Raw genomic sequence first — 26,018 nt, forward strand, 5'->3', positions numbered from 1 at the left:
ATAGACTTTTATGCAAATATTATAGAACAATTTTTGGCAGATTTTTTCAAAATTCACACTTCCCGATTCGCAATTCAAACCATTTACGGTATTTTCAATATAATTTTGACTAAGGTAGGAGATTCGATGTATCGGTCAACATAACGTTCGACTGTTTAAGATTTCGAACCCGCGCAAGTCAAAACACGTTTCTGGAATTTAAGGGAGCGAGAAAGAAGCCAAAAATAATTCAATAAGAATTGAAAAAAAAAACACAAATAAAAATAAATAAATAAATTAAAAAAAAAAAAAAGACAATCTTCACGCATCGTTCCGTGTAATAAATTTCGAGAGAACCTCGAGATTGATGATCGTCGAGGATCAGATGTCATCACCAAAGATGCAAGACCGAGACCACGACTACCGGGTATAACGATTATACGGTTAAGGTCAGCAGCGTCTGGATCTCGTTCTTAACGCGAGTTCTCGTGTAACGTCAAGTCCGGAGGTGGTGGCGGTGGTCGTGGTGGTCATACCTGCCTGTATCTTTCTAGCTTCAACCGTGTGGAGAGGAATAGCGGTAAATTCCCCTTTGTCAACCTAACCGGTGTATTCCGAACGCGCTTGCGTGTAGTTTGTAAAAAGCGTTGTATCCGATACGGACAAACCAAAGAAAAAAACAAAAAAAAGAAGAAACAAACGAGCGAGCAAATGACTAACTCTCAGAGTCAGCGAACCTGCAGCAATTATCATACTCGCACGTTTGCAATTCCAGTTCACGGTTAATTACTTGCACTCGAATTTCACTCAAACGTAAGGTCAGTTTGAGTTCATCTTTCGTTCTTGCTGAAATTTACTCTCTCCAAGGCAGATAAAAAAAAATATATGTATATATACACGTATATCTATAAAATAAAAATAACAACTCTGTTCCTTAAACCGAATTCATAATATTATTCCCGGTATGTGCAAGTAACGCAGACCCCTTTTCATCGGGTGACTTCTTTCAACACCGAACAACTACAGGTAGGTACCTACATTTACTTTTAAAATTCTCCCTCCCTCCGTTGTAAAACCCATCGTACATACAGAAAGACTTCCGACCCGTGACACCGACAATTTATGCCTTTTTACGGGTTTTGTGGCTGAATATCCGGGAAGTATGGACCGTTGAACCGTGCTAGGGGAAAGCCCTAGGAACGAGGCTGATTCAGAATTTTCGAATAGCGTACTTACGCAGTGAATAATCGATGTCGAAGAGCGTCCTGCGTGAATATTATCGAACAATTTCCGATGCGACGGATAAAAACTTACGGCAGGTAATCTAATCTCACAACTTACAAATATTTGTGTTCAAACGACCAGCGTTAAAAGAAACGCAAATATAAATAAAAAAAAAAAGACAAGAAAAGAAAAAAGAATCCTTGTCTGTGTCGAGATAATCGTCGATCGGAACAACGTTGATTAATCAATCATTGTATATCCTAACTGGTGTTTTCATTCGATGGCTAATATATTTTTTATGAGCATTAATCTTCAATCCGAACGTCCAGGCCGGCAGAAAGGCTGAGCAGAGTAGAAATTGATCCTTAATAACGGGAGGCAGTCCCGAGGCTCGATTCTAACCGTGCTGCGGGCGCAGCCCAGGCCAAGTGAAAGGATAATTTCTAATTAGCGAACGGGCAGCAGGCAGAGCCGCGGTAAAATATACGCCCAGGATTCAAGCGTACGTTTTCTTCCTCAAGGATCTCTGCCTGCCTGGCTTGGATCCTTGACTGACTTTGATATTATACACGATCCTCGCGCTTATACGTACATATACATGTAATGTAATAGAAGGTATTTGATGAAGAAGAAAGAGAGGCGGGTGGAGATGAGAGAAATTATTCGAATATCAGGAGAATCCCTACGAACGATAAGAGACAACAATGAGATAAGAAAAAAAAAAATGCTCGATCGTTTCTTGTTTGCGCTCCTAGCAGCAAGTTTCCAAAGACAAACTTACATTTGGTGTAGTTGTCGTATCGGAAAAGGTTTTTTTTTTTTTTTTTTTGCTTTTTATAAACAGTAAATAAAAATTGACACCCACGGATTGTCGACAAGAGAATTCGACAACTTAAGTTTAACGGGGTAAAAAATGGCGAAACAAGATGCGTAATATCACTTACCTCGGCAAGTGGTTCTTCTTTGGTGACATCACCGTTCTTTGGGGCGTCTTCGCGTGCAGTCTTGCTCCTGTCCTTCTTGCCGAAGCTGAGCGACCTCAAGGACCACTTCTTCTTCTGTAATTAAAGTTGTAAAACGGAGAGACAAAGATGTTAGAAAATTTTCAACAACAACGAAGGTACGATTAGAATTGATTCAATTTTCATGGAAAAAAGAAACAATGCGTTTTTCAAACTTTCCGAAATCAAGTTTCAAACAATTTTCTCCTATGTGATTGTGAAAGTCATCAATTTTTCCACTAAGGGCCTTATTTTAGAGTCATAAATGCGTATATATACAATTTTCAGACCGGAAATTACCAAAGTTTAAAAACGTTCGTATATACTTGTAACAACAACAAAAGAAAAAAAAAAAAAAAAAGAAGACGATCTCATCTTATCGGTGAAAACTTTGCTTTATATACATTGCAGACGCAGAGAGATCGTTCTCAAAGTTCCGAACGGTTTCAAACTTAATTAACGTGTAGTACTTAGGCAAACTCATCGTAATTGTAAATTCAAACTGTAATATATAACTTGGAAGATTTTCTCAGCGTTATAACACAATAGTCAGAATGGCCACTAAATTTCCATCGCGAAATTCCTCGACTTTTCCATGTTTTTCGAACAAAGATTTCATAATTTTATCTGACCAATTCGGATAAATTAATCTTCAGCAAATTGATAAAAAAAAAATACACGTATTAACAAAAAATATTTGTGTTCCATCTAATTTATTTAAAACTTGAAAAGAATTTTTGGTTGTATCTGTATGAAAAAAAAAATTATACATAATAAACGATTTCTTGACTTTTCGCAAAAACCCCTGACATTTATTTCCCAACTTTGTTATATTCTCTTTTCTTTTCTAACTTTATAACTTATAGTAACTTTATCTGTTCACACAGACCTTGTCCTTCTTCTTGGCATCCTTGCTGTCGGGAGATGTGGCGGATTCTGGACTGATCGGTGTTGTATTGCCATCAGTGGGCGTCGTGGCCTCTTCCGCTACCGCCGGAGTATCTGTGTTGGATGATTCCTGTCTCGTATCTTCGACCTTGACTTCCTCCTGGAACGACGGAATAAAAATCTTATAAAAAGAAGGAAAGTTGAAAAGAAAAAAAGAAAATAACAATCACCCAGGTCGCGTGTGTTTTCAACAACGTCCACGGAGCAATTATACACAATTAAACGAGAAACTCGACTGCGACTATGCAAGAGTGAAAAAAAAAAAGAATATTTCATGTAAAATTGACGAGAAAATATTACTGCAGTTATAACACGACGAGATGATTATAAGAGAAAGAATGAACGAAATACGTGTAATCCACCTCGTAAAGAGGCGACACAATAAAATAAAACGCGGCAATTAAAACGCAGAGCGAAAAATTGGCCTCTTAACATCGCCGCATGTGTGGATGTATACAGCTACCCAACATGCGAGGAATTTAACCTCTCGCTAATTCACCTATTATACCGACAACAGTTTTTAGCCGAGAATGAGGAGAGCGGCTCATTTCATTTCACCCTAACGGCCCCTCTGTTTCTTCGTATAATCTCGAGAAAAAGTTATTCAGCGTCAAGTACCAAAAAATAAAAAAAAAAAAAAAAATTCATCCGTCATCCATGGTTTTACGTTACCTCATCCTTCTCCTCCTGATCTAACAATAATTCGTAACATCGTAATGTTCTCATCTCCTTCGATTTGCTCTCTTCGAGATTCAATATTTCCCAAGAAAATCGCCTTCGAGGGTAAATCGAGTCACGATCTATTTGTTCTGGTGTCTACACTTACGGTTTCATTTTATTTTACCATCAGACAAGTCAAATATATGTGTATTATAAGGCGATACCAGTGCGATACGATACAACAAACAACACCCTGTACACGCATATGCCGGATCTTTTTTTTATTTCAAGCTACGCTGATAATATAACAGCAGGGATAATAATGATAATTGTTACTACTCTACTCGTATGTACCAGACAGCTAAAATGATAATTTCGAGAAATAAGAAACCACAATACGACGTGACGTGTAATATAACGTAACGTAACGTAATGTGAAGTAACGTAAGGTAATTCCGCCCACAGTCCTCAACGTCTTGTATTTTCCTCTTTATTTTCAGATACGGTCGCCCCCTCAGTCTTCCCCTTGCTTCACTTTTTTTCCACTGAGCAAACATCTAAATATTCTTCATCTTCCCTTTGTCACCACTCAACAAAAGACGCTTGTAACGTAATAATACGTGTATACAGGATAAATATTACGTCAGAGAATTTATCTCATTTTAATTTCGTACTCGGCTATTCGTAATTTGTTATTGAGAAATGACTCATCTCGTGACGTGTAATGCAAGCTTCGTTTAAAAACATCCCTCCCTCCCTGCGGTACTTGAGCTGCAGCGTGCCGGCGTAGTAATATAACGCTTGGAGACAATTTTAATTTGTAATTAAACTGAAACTAAGCATTGCGTTCCTATCGGGTGTATGGAGGAGTATACAGAGTGTAATTGTATCGTGGAGCAGAGACAATGGCGAGGAAGAATTCACGTCGGACTTGTATATTCATTAATTAAGGTGCGCTTGGCCGCCGCCCGAGGATCAAAGGAACGATTAAAGAGAGAAGAGCCAAAAAAAAAAAAAAAAAAGTAAAGAATGTCACGGCTCTTCGGATATATAGCTTCCTAACATCGGACGAAACGTGATACGCTAGATAAAAAACTGAGTGACTTAGACCTTTCGGACTGATTGAATTGCAAACGGAATTTTGCAATTTTTATTCATCGGTTTAATCGTCGTTTCGCAAAGAATATAAACTTGTGTGAGACGGTGAGAAGAAAAAAAATAGCACAATTACATTCAACGTAAATGTTCCAATCTTCAAATAATTCAAGAAAACTGACGATGACAAAAAAATTTTAACCAACGATAGAAAAGTTGAAAACATTTTTTTTTTTTCTCCGTTCTGCACAAACTTGTGCTAGTAAAATTTCTAAATATTGCTATAATTTCATTCACGGTCGAATGACGTAACGTATAATTTCCTAATTAATCAAAAGGACAACGCTCTCTAGGCGTTTTACAAATTCACCGAGGAGAAGAACAGACCGCGTAAAAGGTAGATTAAAAAGACGATGGGATATAATCGTTTTCTAAGAGGCAAATTAACGATGACAACGAAATATTTACCGCAATCTGTCCTGAATTCAAGAATCCACGAAGACAAATATTTTCAACTTTGCGATCAAATTACCAATACCACCCACAAAAAGACGAGAATAAATAAATAAACAAATAAACAACATGAACATTTACTCGTGAAAAAATATCGTTCCTTTTAATTTTACCCATGATAATAATACCAAGTGAATTTTTCTCATTTTTCTAGTACGTCGAATTTTCGTTCAATATAAAAGATACGTCGTTTCAATTTCTAATTTTTAGTTCCTGCGGACAAGACTCGAGTGGATAAGGTATATGCATAGCGGTATAACAGTTTGAATTGAAGGTCATTAAGGGAAGGCCATTTGACGAACCAAATTTCCTAACCCTAGGGCCACTCCCTGCCTTTGTTCGTGTATACTGATGACCCTCGAAAAAGCGTCGCGTTCCCTCCTCATCGTCCTCATCGTCCTCTTCCTCTTCCTCTTCCTCCCTTCAAGGGAACGAACGCCGCCGTTAAAGTGCCACGCCGTGTATAATACATGCATACGTACATAGTTTACACGCATGTAAATTAGACCCGTGAAATGCACTGAATAGGGGGAAAATACTTTGCGCAAACCCACCCGAAATTCAACGTCAAAAAGGGTCCACCGCCGACCGGGTCTATTCGGTCATTTGGTATTATACCTACTTATACCCTCGCCGAAAATTTGGGTCAAACGACAACCGAGTAAAATAAAGAAACAAAAACAAAGAAATAGCGACCTTTCTACCCTAGATAGATTTTTTTCCAAATCATATTTGCCGTACGATATCAAAATCAAGCTTATAAAATATAGCAATATATTTAGAATCTATAATACAACATTCCAATATTTTGTAATCTACAATCGCGATCTTGACAAATTAAAAGACACAATTTTTCTAATATAATTTTATACGCATACGCATTTACGTATGTATGTACGAATGATAAGACGACAAGTCAGATTAGACATAACGATCCTACGCTGTATATTAAAATTGGCGATACATGTGTATGAAAAACGGCGATCGAAATTTGTAACCGAGTCGTTTTATTCTCGCGTTTTATCGAACTGGGCTCGGCTGGTGCGTTGAAGAGTATTGAGTTACACGCGTATCACACCACCTCTTATCCGTTGTTAAAGAGTACTTGTGTCAGTACTGATGTAAAGAGAAGCGAGTGACGATTTACACAACGGACATGCGTAAAGAAACAATATAAGAAAGAAAAAAATATATAAGAAACTCGAAACGACGAGACGACGCGACGCTCGGGAAAGACACGACATCCGACAAAAGAACAACGCGAAAATTTTAGCGAATCGTAATTATACACGTAAGTGTAGAGTTTTATTTTTTATTCTAATATTTTATTACAGAGGATCACCTAAAAAAGGTTAGAATACCGTACTCGACAAAGCATTGGAAACACATCGGAATGGAATGAACGAATTAAATAAGGAATAAGACTAGGAAATGTGACTAAGAGTATTATATACAGAGTGAATTGCTAACGACCGAACGGTTTAATACGCATGCGCTGAAATTCGAGAGCGAGAGCAGTTGTTTTGTCAGGTTGACCGATATTCGTAAATTCAGATGACAGGTCGCCGCGATGTATGCAACCTCAAAAATGTTGGTCATCCTGACAAAACAACTGCTCTCGCTCTCGAATTTCAGCGCATGCGTATTAAACCGTTCGGTCGTTAGCAATTCACTGTGCACACGGTAACTAAAAAATCGTCAAATTTGAATGTCCGATTAATGCGATTTGCAAAAATTGATTACATTTTTTTTTGGTGAATTTCAAGCCCTTACACAAGCCTAGAAAAACGTAAGACAGTATTTATAGTATTCCTGGATCCGTGTGTCAGAATTGACCAAATATTACGATGCTATAGTAATTCGCATGCAAAGAAACCAGAAATACGTGTACGTATTAATAAACCCTCGATTCAAAATAAGAATCACGCAATATTTCTTTAAATTCTCAATCCATGCCCATCGGGCTGAAGTTAGTAACGTAAGCGTAACGAAAGATTCGTGGCAAAAATTGGCATTACTGGCTTTGGCCTCATTTCTGGCTTTTCTACTTTTCTGTGCGTCGCGTGTGTGCGCGTATGCATACATTTCGTTCAAATTTAAACAAAAATTCGGTTAAAATCTGTCCGCACAATGTACATACGATATAGAAACCGGTGAAACCATTGCGGAAGAAATATAATTTAAAAACTTGTAATAACTCCGCGATTCTTCAATCCATTCATCTCCGGCTAGGTACGAAGCCTGCAACGCAGCACACGAAACGTTACTCCGAAGAAATTATCCCGCGAAATTCGAATTGCGAAATCAATTCGGCACCTCGGACACGCTACGGACTGCTTTCAAATCGCGAAAGCTGCGCTTGCATCGCACGCGTGTACACACACTTGTATACATATATACGCACACATATATATATACAACATGGCACGTATACAGAAGACGCAACTCCGTTAAACAGTTAAGACCTTTCAAGTATATAGCCAGTGCTCTTCCATGGTTTGAAACATAAATCTACCGGATGTGCGTTATATATATACATATGCATATAATACGAAACCTGTGCAGCACACGGAGGGAAATACGGGACTTGTGTACTCTGCTAGCTAGGAAATTGCGCGGCGGTAATATTTTCCCCTCTCTGTAACTTCACAGATACAGAGTCTGCACTTTTTACATTAGTCGTTTATACTCGTTTCCATTCTTTTTGTTTTCAAACTTCATTCCCCCTGTTTCTCTATTTTTCATTCCTCTTCTACTCTTGATTTTCTTCAATTTTCTTTTTCCAGTTCCGCAAGAGCAAAAAAGTTTACACTCCTGTCTGTTGTTACACCCATCCATGCGTATGCATATAAATTATGTACACGTACGGCGGGTGAAAAACGCAAAAGTAAACCGTTGACTCGAACGCGTGGCGAATTCTCGCGAACAGCGTTTGTGTAAGAAGAAAACAGTAAAATATTCGTCGCCGCGTTTTATCATACATAATACACACAGTTTATTATCGCTTAGCTATAGAATTTTTCTTCTCCAGTGCGTAAATATTAATAATATATCTCTCCTTTTACGTGCGCGTTATGTTTTTTTTTTTTCTTCTTCAACTTTCCACTCTTTCCCATTACTTGTGATCGAAATTGATAGTAACAATTACGCTCGTCGAACGGTGTTACATATACAATAATCGACACGTGAACAATAACGCGTAACGCGTGAGTTTCACCTTTGGAAAATAATACTTAATACGCCGGATGTGAATTGAATAACAAGAGTGGAATTTGTCGTCTCTTATTTTCACCAACTGCTGGCACACAATTTTACGTATAACGATGACGAATGCGTATAAAATACCGTACAGGTATAACTCGCCCAATTATACAACCTTGCCGACCTTGTATTTGCATCTCCCGCACCCTAGCAATAACAATTTCCACTTGCGTATCATCTTGTCATTAAACTTGAAACGAATTTTGAACAAATCTGACGATGAGAGAGAGAGAGAGAGAGAGAGAGAGAGAGAGAGAGAGAGAGAGAGAGAGAGAGGCTTCGTCGAATAGCGTGAGACTTTTCGCTTGATTCGTACTTTTATAAACGTTGAATTACAATATAATGTGAACCGAACACAACACAACTCGTGATAAAAATTGAAAGATGATGAAAAAAAAAAAAAAAAAAACGAGACAACGGGGTAAAAATACACGCCGCATGTGCAAAGATACGATAAAATAAAGTCGTGTGGGTGTGTCTGAATAATTATTCACACACGCACACTTTGAAAATAGCATAAAAACGACAAACTTGTGTATAAATGTGGATGAAACAGAAGCGTCCTTGCGGAGAGTGCAGCGTGCATGCAACGGTGATACATACGATAAACACACGCGTATAATTCTATAAATATACTCTCGTTCTTTGTTCTCTCTTCCAGTGTATATTTAAGGCGGTCGGTTCGATTGTGTGGACGACACATCCGACCGACGATATTCCGTACAAATTATGTGAAACAAAAGCGTACAAGGCGTCGTATTCGGTACTAAATTTTTCGAAATGAAATGACATCGAAAAATTAATTAATGTTATGTTTCGCATTGTTAGCAGTTGGACAGTTTGCGTCTAATAACTACCTAAACACACAATTAGATGATAAATTGCCAAACGCAATTAATGCTGTATATATGCCTAATATACACTAATTATTATTTCACGCTTGATTCTTCAATACTGCTGAGTTATCATAAATTGATATTCAGGTCAGAGCAACGACTGTACAATATACGTTCAATGATAATTTTATCCAACAAGGAAATATTCTGAATTAACATCAGCGGCTAGATAAATAATTTAATTAGGTACACGCGTTGTTCGATCAACGAAGCGCGATGTGAAATGTAAAACAAAAAACACATCGTACATTTTTCTTCCTTATATTCTAAACGCCTAGTTAAATGATTACAATATATAACAAATTGTCTCGACAGGAATAATTACCGTTTACAAATAGGTTTGAATTAACTTCGTTTTAGGTTTCGTTGCACGTAACAAGCGGGTAAACGAGAGGATTTTATAGGCGGAGGACAAACGACAAGAAAGATCCGTGCGCGTTGTCGCATATCTGCGTAAGCAACAACGGTAATAATTTCTTATAGCTGGCGATTGGTCGCGACATTTTGTCGAAACGATAACGAAAGGACGGAAGAAGAGGATGAAAAGGGCGAAGGAAAAAGAGACCCAAAAACAGAACAAGAAGAGCGAAATGGAGAGAAAGAAAAGTCGGAAAAATAGAAAACTCCTTTGTCTCCATTTACGCGCATCGTTTTATTTCAATATTACGCAAATAGCACGCAATATACACGCACACACACATACATATATATATATTATATATGAATAATGAAAATTGTATAGGTGTTCGTCTGTCAATGTAACCGACTAGACAACGCAGAGCCGTTTGCCGAGTGGCAAACTACGAGCTGAAGAAGAGAAACACACGAGATAATGCCGTAACAGTAGTTCTACAGCTTACCTGTACGTGTGTCGTGACGTCTCACTGACCGACTGACGGCTTGTTCTCGACGTCTGTCAAAACACTGCTTTTTGCCTCGCACAATGCACATTCAAACATTCATGCCTCAAAAGCAGGTAAACCAATCATTCCGGACCGAATTATACGTTATATTCGCGAATATCATAGGTTATTTTTAAAACCGACGAAAAAGAATATTAGCGCACTACCATTATATCCAAAATTATTTCTCAAAAGGATCTGGTATAAGAGCATAAAATCAGAGTGGTTACAAACTTTTGGAATAGAAAAAATTCCAAGACATTTTCAGGATTCTCAGGACATAATTTTCCCTGACATTTTCCCAGTTCTATCGAGTTACTAAAACCTAAATCGTTCGCTGCTTATCAACTCTATGTTTGATTCAAATTCAATTCGAATTCAAGAAATACATAATGATGTACAAAAAAAAAATCAGTTTAAGCCAATTTGTTTGCTCGACAAGGCGATGAAGGAAAAAAACAAAAAAAAAAAACAAACGAACTTGTTACCTCAAAAATCATTTCTAATTCCCATGACAGAAAACACATTATTTCAATGGAATTCGTTCGTCGATAATTAACGATTCTTCGATGATCAATAACGAATCTCGAATTCCCCTTCTGTAAAAAAATGTAGAAAATTACAGAAGAAATTGAAAGAAAAAACAGAAGGTCTGAAAAACAAAAAAAAAAAAAAAAGAAATTAAAAAATTAAACAATGGAAAATTAATGGTTGCGCGAGCAGAGTGTCTTTTTTTTTTTTTTTTAGGGTCTTTAAATACGTAGGGTATAATACTACTGGCAATGGTTAACTGAGATTGAAGTGTTTTTCGGTGCCGCAGGATGAAACACAATGCATTACAGGTACCTACGAGAAATCTCGGAAACGCGTGGCGGCCGATAGACAACCGGCAATTATCCGCACGCACGGATATATGAAACAGCAGCGCTTTAACCCGACGGACACGCATTCAAAGCGGCCAAATTTTGTATAAAATATAAACGACTTTTTTACTCTTTTTCTTTCTCTTCTTTTTCCCCGACATTTCGAGGTACGTTGCGTGTTGAAATGTACCTCGAAACAACGAAGCCGAAGCCTCGGTTAAAAGCTCAGCGCTTCGACTCCGCAACGTCAGCCGGCTCTTTGTGCTCCAGGATGTCCATGGATATCGTATTAAATATCTGCCATGGACTTTCTCACGATCTTTCGGGATACAATTAATTCGTCGACGACCATATACGCCAGTGTGTTGCGGTTCTGTAAGCCACGTCGTTTCGTGTACCGTTTAGCCCCCTTCGAGTCGCGCATCGTTATTAACTTTTTATTAAATATATAACATTCCACGGTTTTTGGGGTCGTTGATTACGAATCTGAAATCGGATTTCAAGAAGTCAAGATTGCGAATCAAATATGGCCGACCAAAATTTCAAATTTAATCAAATCTGGTCAAAAAAAAAAAAAACTATATGCAGGGGTTTTTGGGATCGCTTATTGGATTAGCCGTACTAAATTTTCAAAATCTGATTTCGGATTCGTTGTCAGCGACTCCAAAAACCCGTCAACAGTTTCTTTTCTCCATATTCGAACGAATTCGAAATTTTCATCCGCCATATTTGATACGCCATCTTGAATTTTTGAAATACGATTTCAGATTCGTAATCAGCCGTCCCGAAAACTTGTAGTTCGTGTAAAACATGTGTGTATATATATATATGAAGGGGTAACTTTCTCGGAAATGAATTATTCCTTCAATTTTTACGTTTTTTTTTTCCAATCGATTTGTTTCTAACAACAACAATTAACATTAAATCGCAATAATTAGACTAGATTATTGAAAACCTATCTTACGACTGCTTACCGGGCATTATTCAACAGACGGTGCACTTGACAAATTACTGAGCTTACAATAAAACAGCTGCGGCAGCTGAGCTTCTAGCCCTCTTCTCCTCTTATTCTCTCCCTTTCTCTCGCTCTCTCTATCTCTCTCTCGATTCCATGACCTGGAAGTCTCCTAATGGAACTCTCCTTGATCTCAAATCGACGAATTATATATAATATATACACACAATACCACTCGGCATAATTTTCCCATGCAATGCAGTGTGAAAACTTCAGGCAATAAATTCCACTCCCGCGAATAACAACAACAACAACAAACAACGACGACGATAATGATAACACAGTGTAAGTACGAACGATCTGCAGAGTCGAATAAACGTAGTGTAAATTATGGCTACCATGCAACACGAACAAACAGTTGCACGAACTTTATTGTTCGGGTCGAGAATTACTTTAAGAGAAACCTGCGTTATACGGTAAAAGTTTATTCAACGTTGGAGCAAAATTGAGTCTGTAAAATAAGAAGGAAAAAAGAAAAAATAAATAAAATCAACTCTCCACCGAGTGTTTCTCGCTTAAACGTATACACGGGTATATACGTAGAAAATTTCCGTACGAACCGACATGTATAGGTAACATAAAAATTATCCTCGTGTTTTCCGGTTCTACCGGTTTTTCACCTACCAACGTATAACATGCACCGAGATTCTGCAGGTCACACCCTGCATCGAGAGATCTGGAGGCAGGTGGGGTGCCCGAGTTAATATATTTCGGCAAGGCGCGTGCTGCGGAGTTAAATTGATAAAAGTCCCGCGTTGGCCAAGGTGGAAAGGCTGGGGAAGACGGTGAGCATAAAACTCGTGACGGATATATTTCAGGGTACACACGGGGAGCACCTGCCGAGATTTTCATGAGATTGCGGACGAGAGTCGAATGAAATTAAAAATAAGTAGGATAGGAACGGGTCTGGGAGTTGAAACCTGGTGCAGGAGACAAAGCACCGTGCCATTTGTATGCCTGTATATGTATAATATGCGTATTTTCAACGTGCGGAACGGAAAAGATGCGGAAAAACGAGCTGGCGACAGGTGAGAATAAGAGAAGAGAATGAGAAATCAGACGAGGATGAAGTTGGTGGAACGTTGCCAAGTACAACGATGCGTATTTGGGAAAAGTCGTTAATTTGAAAATTTAGGAATACCTCAAACTTACTAAACCACAATAAGGGGGAAAAAAGTCTTATTTTTAAAAGCCAGCTCCTTGAAAGTCAGTCTAAAATTGTGCAATAATGATTTTTTTCCAAGATGTTTCGTTACGTCAACGTTACTAACTTGGGCGTCAAAAAATAGAGGCGCCTGCTTCGGTGCTTTATTTTTTTTTTTCATCGCGGTACCTTCGCTGAGGATTTTACAAAAATTGCAAAATCAATCATAAATTTTTCCAGCATTACAAAGCGGATCGAACGTACATTACGTAAGATAAATAAATGCCAAATCAATGACTTGTTTGTGAAGATTGATAAAGAAGAGAAGAAATTCTTTAAACTTTCACCAAGAAGTTTAAAAATCTTAAAAATGAAGCGTATTGCGAGTACACGTCAATGAAGATTAATCGGTGTATTAAAATTGAACTATTCTATATATTTTTTATTTTTTTTTCTCAGGGCGCATACCGTAGGTACCGTTAACAAGCTTTATTCAATTTACTGATTAACCCTTACAGCTAACCACGCGTAGGTTATCACGAGGTTTAATCAGACTGGTACAAAAGAGAAAAAGAAACCAATCACGACCAAATTCTGACGTACGATTGACTCGTTTTCATTACCTACTAATCTAAATTCAGCAAAGTGGTTTGAGGAAAACTTTAAAAATAATAACAAAGAAAACCGACCGAATATAAATGCAACAACGTATGGAAGCAGCTCTGATTCAAGAAATGAATTTTAATGAAACTGACAAGAGGAGAAAGATAAAGACAACCCGTAACGGTTAAAATTAGCATCGTCGACGTAACTATCGTTATCCATGACATATTATACATAATGATTCGTTTAATGCGTGCAATAAATGAGAAAATACAAATATTGATACTGCAGAACGAAGTTGTTACACAGGTGAAGCATACGAGCAGGTTCACCCGATGGTGCTCGTGACCGTTCGAATCCACACAATCATCCCGAGAGTCTTGGAATTTTTTTTTACGATCGTCTCAAAGACGACACACGTCGACGAGTATATACGGGCGCGTGAGAGGATTTCACAATTCAGCGACGAATCTAATCAGCCAAAGAGTTTACACAACGATTACTTCTCTCACTGTTTGAGCGCGGCTTATATTTATATTATATGAGATATTCCACCCCGAAGCTACTCACGTCCGATCCTCGCCATCCGCTATTTTGTTCATTTTTAAGTATAATGTACGAAAACAGTGTAAAAAAAAATTATCTTTCACTGAGTTTTGGACTTTTGAACCACGGTTTTGATTTTTCTAGCTTCCAAAAAATTCGATTTTTTTTTAACGAATAGCGCCGGATCGATTGGCTTCAAATTTTTCTCGTCAATTTCATTAAGAGACGAAAATTTTGAGACAGACGAAACAAGTGATTGAAAAGTGAGAAAAAAAAACGAACAGGGCAACATTTTTGTATTTCTCAAATTTATGTTCATTCCGATTTTTTCTATTTTTAATTACTTGTCTCGCCTGTAACTTCTGAACCAAAAAGCTTGTCAATTTCCGTCTTGGTCTCAAAATTTTCGTTACTCAACAAAGAATTCATGAGATAAAAATTTGCAACCAATCGACCGAGGCTGTTCATTGAAAAATTGTGTTTTCGCGTTTTTGGAAGCGGTAAAAATCAAACCTATGGTCCAAAAAATCTAAAACTCAGTGAAAGATGATATTTGTTTTCTACGTTCTACACCATAATTAAAAATAAATAAAATTGCCAACTGTTATCGTCACACGTAGACTGCTTCGAGGTGGAATGTCTCGTACATCTACAATTTTCTTTCCATCCTTCTTTTTTAACAACTCACAAATGGTAAAATTTTCAGATATCGCTTATACGTATTAATAAATTAAACGACTACACAAATATGTAAAAATAATATACCCGTATAATCATGTCGTTTTTATTCCTTTTCGGACCGATTAAAACGTCGATCGCGATCGAAATCACGATATTCTTTGAGCGCGTGTGTTTGCTATAAACTCGTTGTCGGTGTTGCATGCAATTGAACCCGAGAAACACGTGCGCAGAACTGGTCGAACCGATCTCCTATGATTCATTCGAAAGTTCGCACGGACAAGCGTAGGCATAAATACACACAAATATGTACGATATAATCCCGGTCTATGCGCTGCAGCTTTGCCTAGGTCAGTCTATTGCAGCCTGCGTCATCAAAGCTAAAACACACTCGCAATCAGACAACGATGTTTATTGGCATTATACCGTGTAACGAGTTCTCATGAATTTCTAATGAGTATAATTAAGGCATTAAATACCAGACTAACAACACCGAATTTCAATGTCGCGTATATTTATATTTCATGTGACACTCGAATTGAATTCGAGAAACATCGCGCGACTCTATAATTTTTCTTCTCTCACGGAATAACATGAGCAGATAACTTCAGTCAACTGAAAATCACACATACTTGACACGATATTCGTTTTAGCATGAATTTCTACCTAGTTTCGTGTACAAAATCATATAATCCAGCAACTAAAAAATATTATGATTTAATACACGATTCATCACTCCGATTTTGGATTGTTTCACAATTTCGAATTTCGAACGATTCGCTATGTTTTGTACTGAATTCTATTTCAAAGTTATTCCTAGGCAAAAAAATCCATAATCTCGAATATTCGATTGGATTCATCTTCGTTTGAGTGGGTAAAAAAAAAAAAAAAATTATTTTGTCAGAGAAAAAAAATTGAAACAAAACACTAGCATTCATTTAGTCTCAACACTATAATGCAATCACCCACATGTCAACACTACGTAACATCACAGTCACAGATGACATGCAAATATTGCGATTATTTTTTTACTTAATCCGGCAATTTGTCATTTTTAAGGGGGAAAAAAAAACCGAATTAACCTAGCACGAGTTTCTAATGGAATACCCCATAATATGATTTTTCATCTTCCACTACATATACCGGGAGAATCTCTTGAAACTTGAAAATCAACCGCGCATGCGCGAGTTTTATGAGCTGTTCGTTGCAGGCTGACCATCCCGAGTTTTCAGCTGTCGAACTATTTCTACCGGCGACGTAGTTGATACAAATTTTCGAGGTTAGAATCTGAAATAATTAAGGCAGCGACTCGAAAAGTTTTGGGAAGCATTTGTAATATCGGGTCGGAAAGTTGATTCTTCAAAGAACGGTCGGAATTCAATGCTCGCGCTCTTTGAAAATTCAAACGTACACATTTTGCGTAAGTTGGCACGCCTGCGTCGCAGACAAGAACATCGCTACTGGAAGATTTCGCCGACCAATGAGATTCAATTGTTTGGCGCATGCGCGGTTCACTTTCAAATTTTCAAGATATTGTCCCGGTACGTGCAGCATCTACAGGGAAGAATATATCCCACCTGGAACTTGATATTAGAACTGACCTTTTCGGTGTCCTCATCCTTGTCCTTGTCCTTATCATTTTCCTTATCTTTGTCCTGTTCCTTCTCCTTCTCCTTGTCCTTATCGTCGACTACAGCGTCGGAATGAGGCGCCGTTCCGTTGGTGGTCGGCTTTCCGTCGGATTCCTCGATCCTCTCTAATTTACCATCACCAGGCGCCGCCGCATCCCCCGCGACGCTTCCCTCGGCCGGAATACCGTCCTTCTTAGGCGTCGTCGTGATGTCCACGGACCTTTTGCTCTGTCGCGCACCCATCTTTAATTAAAACTCCTCCTACCTTTGTCCTCGGCGTTGATTAATTTATCGCGTCGCTGCCGTAATTTTTTTTTCCGGAAGCTCGGCTGCAACGACAAAATTTCATACAACGTGTTATAACAGAGAAAACAAAAATTTCGTAACACTTGGCAAGATATTTCAGTATCGGTAGGGGCAGGTAAGCATCGATGAAAAATTAACAAGAAAAAAAAACTTTCAAATAGGGAGCGGGGGGGGATTATTCCTTTCGTTCAAGTTTACACATTACAAGGACGTGGTTTGATTATACATTCGGAGAACATTATTGACACGGTGGGCATGGGAATTACAAGTAAAAACGTGTAGTCTACGCTTTTAACGAGAAACACAGTATACGCGTCCGTTCTTCGTCGTACCGATGTAATAGAATTTTCATTACTTATACATATACATTGTTGTTAAAGAAATGTTCACGATGACGCAATTCGATATATCACAAGTGATGCAGGATACGGTGTAAAACGAATAATAGAAAGATAAAGTATCCGACAAATCGGCTCCAATTGTACATTGTTGTTATTGTTATACACAGATCAGGAATTATTCGAAAAAATTTTGCAAAGAAAAATAGTAACCGAGGTAGAAAAAAAAAAAAAAAAAATAGAAATGAAGAAATTAAATCTTTTATACCGTACTACGTGATGAAAACCTTGGTCAAGTTCGTCGAACGAAACAAAATACGTAAAAATTATACGTTCGTTTATTGCAATAAAAGGTATTCAAGTCGCGCGTCATCGCGTCGAGTGAATGAGTCTGCGAACAAATGTGTTGATACAATGCAAGACCAGTTCAGCTGACTTCCTCTCATGCAGTCATCATCGACCACAAAGAGGTATTAAGGCACGTAGTACGTATGTTGAAATAAAAAAAAAAAAAGATCAAGACACCCGGCAAACATGAATATTATCGAAAAGATGAAATCAAGATATCAAAAATTATAGCAAATAATAATTAATTGGCTCTGTTTCGACGACACGTTGTATAGTACACAATCACTAGAAGACAGCAAGTGAAGCGCGATAACGAAGATTGAAGAAAGAAAAAGAAAAAGAAATGAAGGAACAAAGAATGGCAGATGTTGCTCGGTGCAGTGAAGAAAGCACAAGCGAGCAATAAAAATTGCACAGCTCATTGCGCGATTTGTTCCCCCCCGTTAAAGCAGATGGAGAATGTTGGTAATGATACGTTGGAAATATTCTTGCTCGGTGAAGTGCAGCAATAATTCCCTCTTCGCGTTACGACGATTATAATATCTATGCACCCACTTTTATTCTAGAACACACGATTCTCCCACATGAGTTATTGAACTTGTACACCGTGCCACGGTAGATACGTGAGATATTCGACACTATCATAGTTATACTTTTAATCGATTACCGCTCCTGTAATAATTATGCAAAAAAATTACAAGTATCTTGCATAAAAAGACGTAAATTGTAACAAAGATCCAAAGAATCGTCCCACACGATCGGATTGAAGTTAAAGTAACGAAATATCGAAACTAAAGTCATTGTTTTGAAAATTTCTGAACCCCTTTGAAGAAGAAGTTTAATATCAAAAATCTGTGAATATACATTTTACTTTGTAAAAATATATTACTCAATTCGATACGATCCTATAGTTGCGAAGTAACCATTTTTTATACAATATAAAAAAAAAAAAAAAATCGAGTCGTTACATCAACGTTAAGAATTTTACTCTCTTCCCAAACGATATTCCGTTACCCGAGAATAATCGCGTAATTTGCGCATGGATTGCAAATGGCAAGTACAGTACATAAAAGAAAACAACCGGAGAGTGCAAAATGGTGGTTTCGATGCAACGCGTCGGTTTCCGGTTTACGACAAACGCCTCCGGCGATAATTTTATGGGATAAAAGATCGAGGTCATACGATATCACGATAATGAGTGTATATATAGCCGGGTATCAGGAAACGTGACGGTTCGTCCTCTCTGCAATTTACACCCAAGTCCAAAGTAATATCTATCCACCGGGGGAGGAAAATCCCGGCAAACTTGCAATTCCGAGTTTATTGAAACGTTTGACGAACGCCTTGTTTCATCATTATATGATTCACACGTCGCGAGTTTCCGTTGTCACGAGTTATCGCCGACTAACAGATTGCAGTCTATACATATAACTGGTTGATTCATGTACAACCTCGACTTTTTTTTCGTTTTGTGTGTCATATTTTTAGTACATATAGTGTGTGTGTGTGTGTGTGTGTGTGTGTGTGTGTGTGTGTGTGTGTGTGTGTGTGTGTGTGTGTGTGTGTGTGTGTGTATTAATACGAAACATTTTTATTCCTCGTAATAAAAACAAAACTGTATTTCTTGGAGGAAAAAATTGTACAACGTTGCGATAACAGATAGATTTTTTTCATCGTAACAATTTTATAAACGCAAAATTATCTAACATTATTTGCAAAGAGATATGAATTATATATATGATATGAAACAACCGTATATGTATATGTTTGATCCTCGTTATAATTAGATCCCTTATCGCACGATGCCTAAGTATGCTTAAAAATTTGCCGAGCAGTTGTTTGAACTGTGACGATAATGACATTAGTAATTAAAAAAAAAAAAGAAAAGAAACAACGCGTAAAAATACATTTGTAAATCGCTGGTTAATGTTCCGATAGCCAATTAATTAATCATCGTCGTCGTCGTCGTTGTGACACCTACATATCCTCCAACACATATTATACGACAACGACGAGGACGAGACGATATTTTAATGATCGCGGGAGAACTTCAACGATCAAATTTATGTACACCATACGAACCATAGACAGGTTATTTGCATTGATTGTCGCACCGACCGCGACATAACTCTGTACGACAGAGAGTAGTAACTGGACACGGCGTATCATCACGTGACGGTGAAGAAGAAAATTGAGGAATAATAGGTAAGTGACGGGAACGTACGTATCATCTATTCACGTATGGACGCGATATAAATAGAATAATACGAGTATGTATCTCTCTTTATCAATCCGTTCAACAGTTTAATGGCGCGTTATATTCAGGGGTCACTGCCGTCCCACAAACTCTATTAAACTATCAACGACAAAACTCACAACCACCGCCTCTTCTTCTTCTCATCTCTCCGGTCGCCACGTACGTTGTATACGTTATCATACGTACATATCAACTTTCGGATCATTGTAATCACGGTATTAGCCCCCTTTTTTCAAGGTCTCCAACGCAACAACGGTACTAGCGAAAAAGATATTTCATATATATATCGTTTGGAATGCACTATATACAAAGAGTGTATGATCGATGCGCCTGGTCAGTTAGGACGTCAAAAAGAAGACAGCACGAAAATCTATAGGTATGTATTTTCCCCAATTGTAACAGTTGTAAACACATGCTGGTCCCCCAACCTAACCTAACCTAACCTAACCAAACCTAATCGAATTTGACCTGAAGTTGACGAGAATTGAGGAAGGGGGCACATTTTTCGTTACATTGTCGTCGGGTTTGAACAGCCTGCGATTGAAGTGCAACGAGTGAACCGAAAAATGGATGGATGCGAAAGGGCATGATCAACAATTATTACCCAGCCCGCATCGTTGAATCCCGCATGTTACGGGAAAAAAGAACGCCTCGATATGTCGAACAGGGTCTGTTCTTTGACTGATGTTGAAAAAATGAAACCGTTCTCTTCAAACGAACAATCAATTGTGAAAAAGCATCTTTGAATCATACGTTTTTCGGACTTGTTAGGTACCCGTCTATCACCTCGATCACAAAGAACCTCGTCTTGCAGGATAAATGGACGATAAGAGAGGAATTCTCTTTTCCACAACGGATTGGGGGTAAAAATATAGAAAGATAAAAAGAATTTTTAAAAAAGGTGAAAGTCGAAGTATGGAGAGGTAAAAGATTAGAAAGGTTGGAACATATAATAATAGAATGCCAAATTGTAGAATCGTCAGAATTTCTCTTGATAATATAGAACCGTATACAGATTCTCGATTTTTCTGTACCACGCTTTTTCACCTTTCTATATTTTGTTTTTCTGTATTTCAACATACTATGTTTTCACAATTTTCTGTACTTGAACTATCCAAATTTTTTCAATTCAACGCTCAAGATTTCCGCGTCTATGAAAATTCGACATTCCTGTGACTCTATCAATCGGTATTTCTATTTTTTTTTACCCCTAACTTTTGCAGCCATCAACATTTCAAGGACTGTCCGAACACTTCGAAACCTCGGATTGTGAGTTAATTGTAAGTTCCGTCTAATTGTACAGCAAACGACCCGCGACACCATCGGCCGTTGATGCTGATTATAGGCACATGTCTCCGCTTTGCGTAGCAGTTATTTTGGTCCACATCAAGCATACCCACCACCACCCTCTAAGAGTGAACCAAGAATGAGTTGGCTGTGGTTGACCTTGAGGATATGGACACTCCAACGATCCGACGCGTGCTGCACAACGAAATTGTCTTTCACCACAAAAATCAAGATAGGTTCTGATTCTGCGTTTTCAAAATACCCGTAAAAATTTCAAACTTCAGATAAGGATCAGAAGAAAAATAAAAAAATATATATATATATATATATATATAGTCGAGAACCCGAAAAAATACCGAATACCGTCTGACACGGTCCTGAGAAAATGTAGAATCACTCTCTCAGCTGCGTCTGGACTTTGTGACATACGTGCATTATGCGGGTTCTCGGATCATCGCGAAACGGAGAAAGACGAGTAAACGACCCCCTATCATCGACACAACGCACAACCGGCACCAGGCGTGCTGTTGAAAACTGGTTATGAGTATGCAATACAAATTGCGTTCTCAATGCTTGAATTGCTTTCCCGAAGTCAAGTTATAGTAAGTATCGGACGAATAATCGCGGAAAACCGTAGACGAATCGACTAATCTGCAGATAAACCCACCATCAACCGTGCACACGCGAAAAAAGAGAAAAAAGAGAAAAAAAAGAGGGGGAAAAAAAAACTACAGAAACGAGTAAAACTAACGAGAATTCTGTACATCAAGGGAGTGCCCTGGTCGATTTTGACGTTGGCGTATATATGTCCAAATATCGAAGTTTACGTGACTCAAACGCCAAAAAAATTGCACAACAGTCCCATTGCATACATAATTCCGAACAAAAACATTCCAGCACATTTTCATTTGACGCAGAAATAAAGAAATGAGATGAATTCTACGAATTTGCTATTACGATTTCGAAGAACGTCAATTGAAAATGTGTTCAAGTGTTTTTCTTCAAAATTACGTATACACAAAATGGGTCTATCGATCACTTTTTCGCTTTTGAGACACGCTTACGGATTTCGATATTTCAAAATATATCATCAATCAACGAAGAAAACGCGACGTAGGTATAAAAATTACTCACACTTCGACGTAATTTCAAAATGAAAAAATAGAAAAGGTATCTTCGTTTACGGCTCATTGCGATAAATTTCCCACGTACGTAGTATCTATTGTTCGAAACTGAATTCTGTCGGTCGGTCATTTTTCCCACAGGGTGGACCGAAGAGAGGTGGCTTTAAAAAAAGAGAAAATAAAAAAAAAACGGCCTGAGATAAAAATTCGAGAGATTAGCTGCACGTGACGGTAGGGGAAATGGGGGGTGAGATATTGGGGGGAGGGGAGGAATTCCTCGAGCCTTAAAGCAAGCAAACAGATTTCCTCGACCTTTTCCCGGCCTTTCACAAGCCCGAGCGAGTGAGCGAACCGATCACCATTCTATCCATCCATCTGCACCGATGTGTCGTTACAACGAATGGAACCGTTTCCACATTGTAGGTATGCGGTGCGATTCTTTAGTCGGTATATGATGATGATGACGATGATGGTGTGTGTGTGTAGAAAAGGATTCTGTGCGTATAGTACGAAAATGCGAGAAAGAAGACTGCTGCCGTTGCTGTATAGCAATGGTGGAGAATAGAAAAGAGTAGGTGCGGATGAAATTTATTTTAAAAGCCAACGATCCCAGGTATAAAAGAGATGGAGACGGAAACTTTCCTACGGCAAAATCGTGACAAAGAAACTCATACCGGGCAAGCAGCGCGCGTACTTGCAGTAACACAGCAGCGGTTGTTACCAACCGCATTTATATCTGTGACATGCGTACATGTATGAAAAACGCGATACGAGTTCATACGCGCACAAGTAAAATCCTTAAGTAAGTAAGGCGAAGAAGAAAAGCCGATAGCAACGGTCACCCCCAGCCAATAGTTACTTCAACTTGTCTTCTTTTTATCAGTTTTTTCATACTTTTTACAAATCTAATTATCCGTTACTTTCTGCTACGGTTTGCATCGGCGAACCAAAGTAAGCATGTAAAAAGTAAGAATAAATTACAGTTCGTTGAAATACTAAAATAAAAAAAAAAAAAAAAGGAGGAACAGGTTACATATACTATATGAGGTTTGGTAGAATTGAACGGAACGGAAGCTATTCGCGTTTAATCGAGTAGAAAAGAGAAAAGAAGGAAAAGACGATCAATGAAAACATCGTAAAATCACCGTGTTGAAGTTAACAACGTTATCGCAACGATTCGTGCTGTGAAAAAACCGTTGCTCCGTGATTTTGGAATTATTCGAAATTCATTAAACCGTAACAAAACAAAACGAAGGATGAAAAAAAAAAAAACCATTCGTATTTTGTAATCTTCCTTCCTTCGGAGTAATTTTAAAAATAAGAAAATAGCGATTTTTTTATTCTTCCCCAATGTTTCGTTAAGATAACGTTACAAACTTCAATATCGTGTGAAATCGGCACCAACGAAATTCCGATGCGATCACCGTTAAGTGAGAAATCGACGCGTCGAAACTGCCGTTTGGAAACCCACCAAGGAATAGTTTAGCAGTTTTAGCAGACCGCGTTGCAAGAACGAAACGGCGAGACGAGAGTCGGCAGATTCGATACAAATGCCGCCCAGCTAGACGACATTTCGATCGAGGATATAATACGCAATTACACGCGCACACAGTGGGACAAACGAGTGCTTGAAACACCTGGAAAATCGATCGGATTTGCCCGATCCACGAGCGGACTTTGTCAGGGCGACGAAACCTTGAATGAAATATACGCGTTATACTAATTCCGGTTAAATTATTCCATCCATTTTCCACTATATCGGTACAGAATCGCCTCTGCCGCAGTCACACGCACGCAGAGCACAGAAAATACACGATCGACGCAAAGAGAAACGATAACGATTTAAACGTTGCGACGAAACAAACGAGTATGAATAATGACGAGAAGCGTACAAATCCGCTCGGTCACGATTCTTGGATGAATTCACTTGTGAGAAAGCTGTCGAAACGAAGGGGTTGTCAGAGGAACGAAAAAGAAATTGGAAGAAAAAACAAAAAAAAAAAAACAAACTGGGAACAGAGACAGGAAATGAGACAGTTTTATCACACAAGTAGCCACGTCCCTTGGAAAAATCTCCCCCACCAGAATAAAAAAAAAAAGAAACACCGTTACAAAATTTTGCGCAACATTGTCGCGATTCGAAATTCAACAACGATATACTCGAAAAGTATACAAAAAAAAAAAAAAGAGGGTATGTACAAGAAATCGTCGAGTGTAACGTAGTATCAATTGTACGCACTTATCCTCCTTTTATCGTTCCGACTTCTCTCTCTCTCTCTATTCTGGGGCGGTAAGACGATTTCTATATCACACACACACGCGCGCACAGAGGGTCGGGGGGGGGAGGGGGGGAGAGACACAGAGAAACAGAGACGAAACTTCTTCTCGGGTGCACTCGGCTCGGTAACGCGCGGGCAACTAACTGCTGCCGACAAGCCGCAAACCGGTGCCGGTGCCGGTTCGGACTCTCCTCCTTACAATTTTCGAACGAAGGGGAACGACGACGACGACGCCGTCCGACGGATTCACGAACTACCGAATGACTCGCCCGACGAGCAGCGACGAGAAGCGACGAGAAGCGACGAAGCGACGCGCCTCTCCTTATCCTCTCCCAGGATTTTCTTTATCTGTATAATATATGCGTGTATGCACCTACTAGGTATACGCTACGTTGCTGTTGCCGCTGCTGCCAATCTTCGTCTTGCGTGTCGTTCCTTCGTCGGTTTGATAATCGAGGAATCACCGCTACTCTTTTTTTCCCCCTACAGGTTATTTCCTTCTTCTTGTATTTTTTTAACTATGTTTAAATATATATGCATACACACACACACACACACACACACGTACAATTTGTTATAATCACGTATTCGCGACAAAGACAGATATTCTTGTCTACGCGTGGATTATAGATTTGTATTCTTGTTTGTTATTTTGTGTTTATTATATTTTCACCGAATGTAATATTTTTAACGCGCACCGCGTTAATAATAAAAAATAATGACAATAATAATAACACAAATCGCGTGCGAGTTTGGTTTTAATTGTACACTTGGTTTTAAATTCTTATTTATATATATATTTATATATAATTTATCTATTCATAAATCGCGAGGAATAACTTCGATATTTTATTTAGTCAGATTTAATTAATTCATTTAAAATACTTAATCCATATATTTATGTATTAAGTAATAAGTATGAGATCGATCGATAAGTAATTGATCAATTTATTATCACATATATAATATATGAAACTGCGTGTCTTGCAATATATTACTTATTATACGATCGTACTTTTAATTACTCGCGTTATTTCATATCCTCCCCGTATACGTTTAAAAATTTACGACTTTTCGCCTCTTCGTTTTATTTCTCTCTTTATCTCTGTTTAAATCTACG

General features: G+C 38.3%; 1 protein-coding gene across 3 annotated transcripts in view; it reads right to left on the reverse strand.

Moving 5' to 3' along the window:
- LOC107227521 (A-kinase anchor protein 200) overlaps positions 1–26,018 on the reverse strand; it is a 103,373-nt gene that overhangs the window by 25,890 nt on the left and 51,465 nt on the right. The window contains exons 1-4 of one of the 3 annotated variants that reach the window (XM_046735640.1): positions 24,859–25,042; positions 16,930–17,288; positions 3,094–3,252; positions 2,148–2,261 (exon numbers count right to left, since the gene is read on the reverse strand). In XM_046735640.1, coding sequence (XP_046591596.1) covers positions 2,148–2,261; positions 3,094–3,252; positions 16,930–17,202 — 546 coding nt within the window. In that variant the 5' untranslated portion in view covers positions 17,203–17,288; positions 24,859–25,042. Of the gene's footprint in view, positions 1–2,147; positions 2,262–3,093; positions 3,253–16,929; positions 17,289–24,858; positions 25,043–26,018 lie in introns of those variants that run through there. The other 2 variants (XM_046735642.1, XM_046735641.1) reach the window with 2 other exon arrangements.

The sequence above is a fragment of the Neodiprion lecontei genome, chromosome 3, assembly GCF_021901455.1.
Source record: "Neodiprion lecontei isolate iyNeoLeco1 chromosome 3, iyNeoLeco1.1, whole genome shotgun sequence".
Classification (NCBI taxonomy): Eukaryota; Metazoa; Arthropoda; class Insecta; order Hymenoptera; family Diprionidae; genus Neodiprion; species Neodiprion lecontei.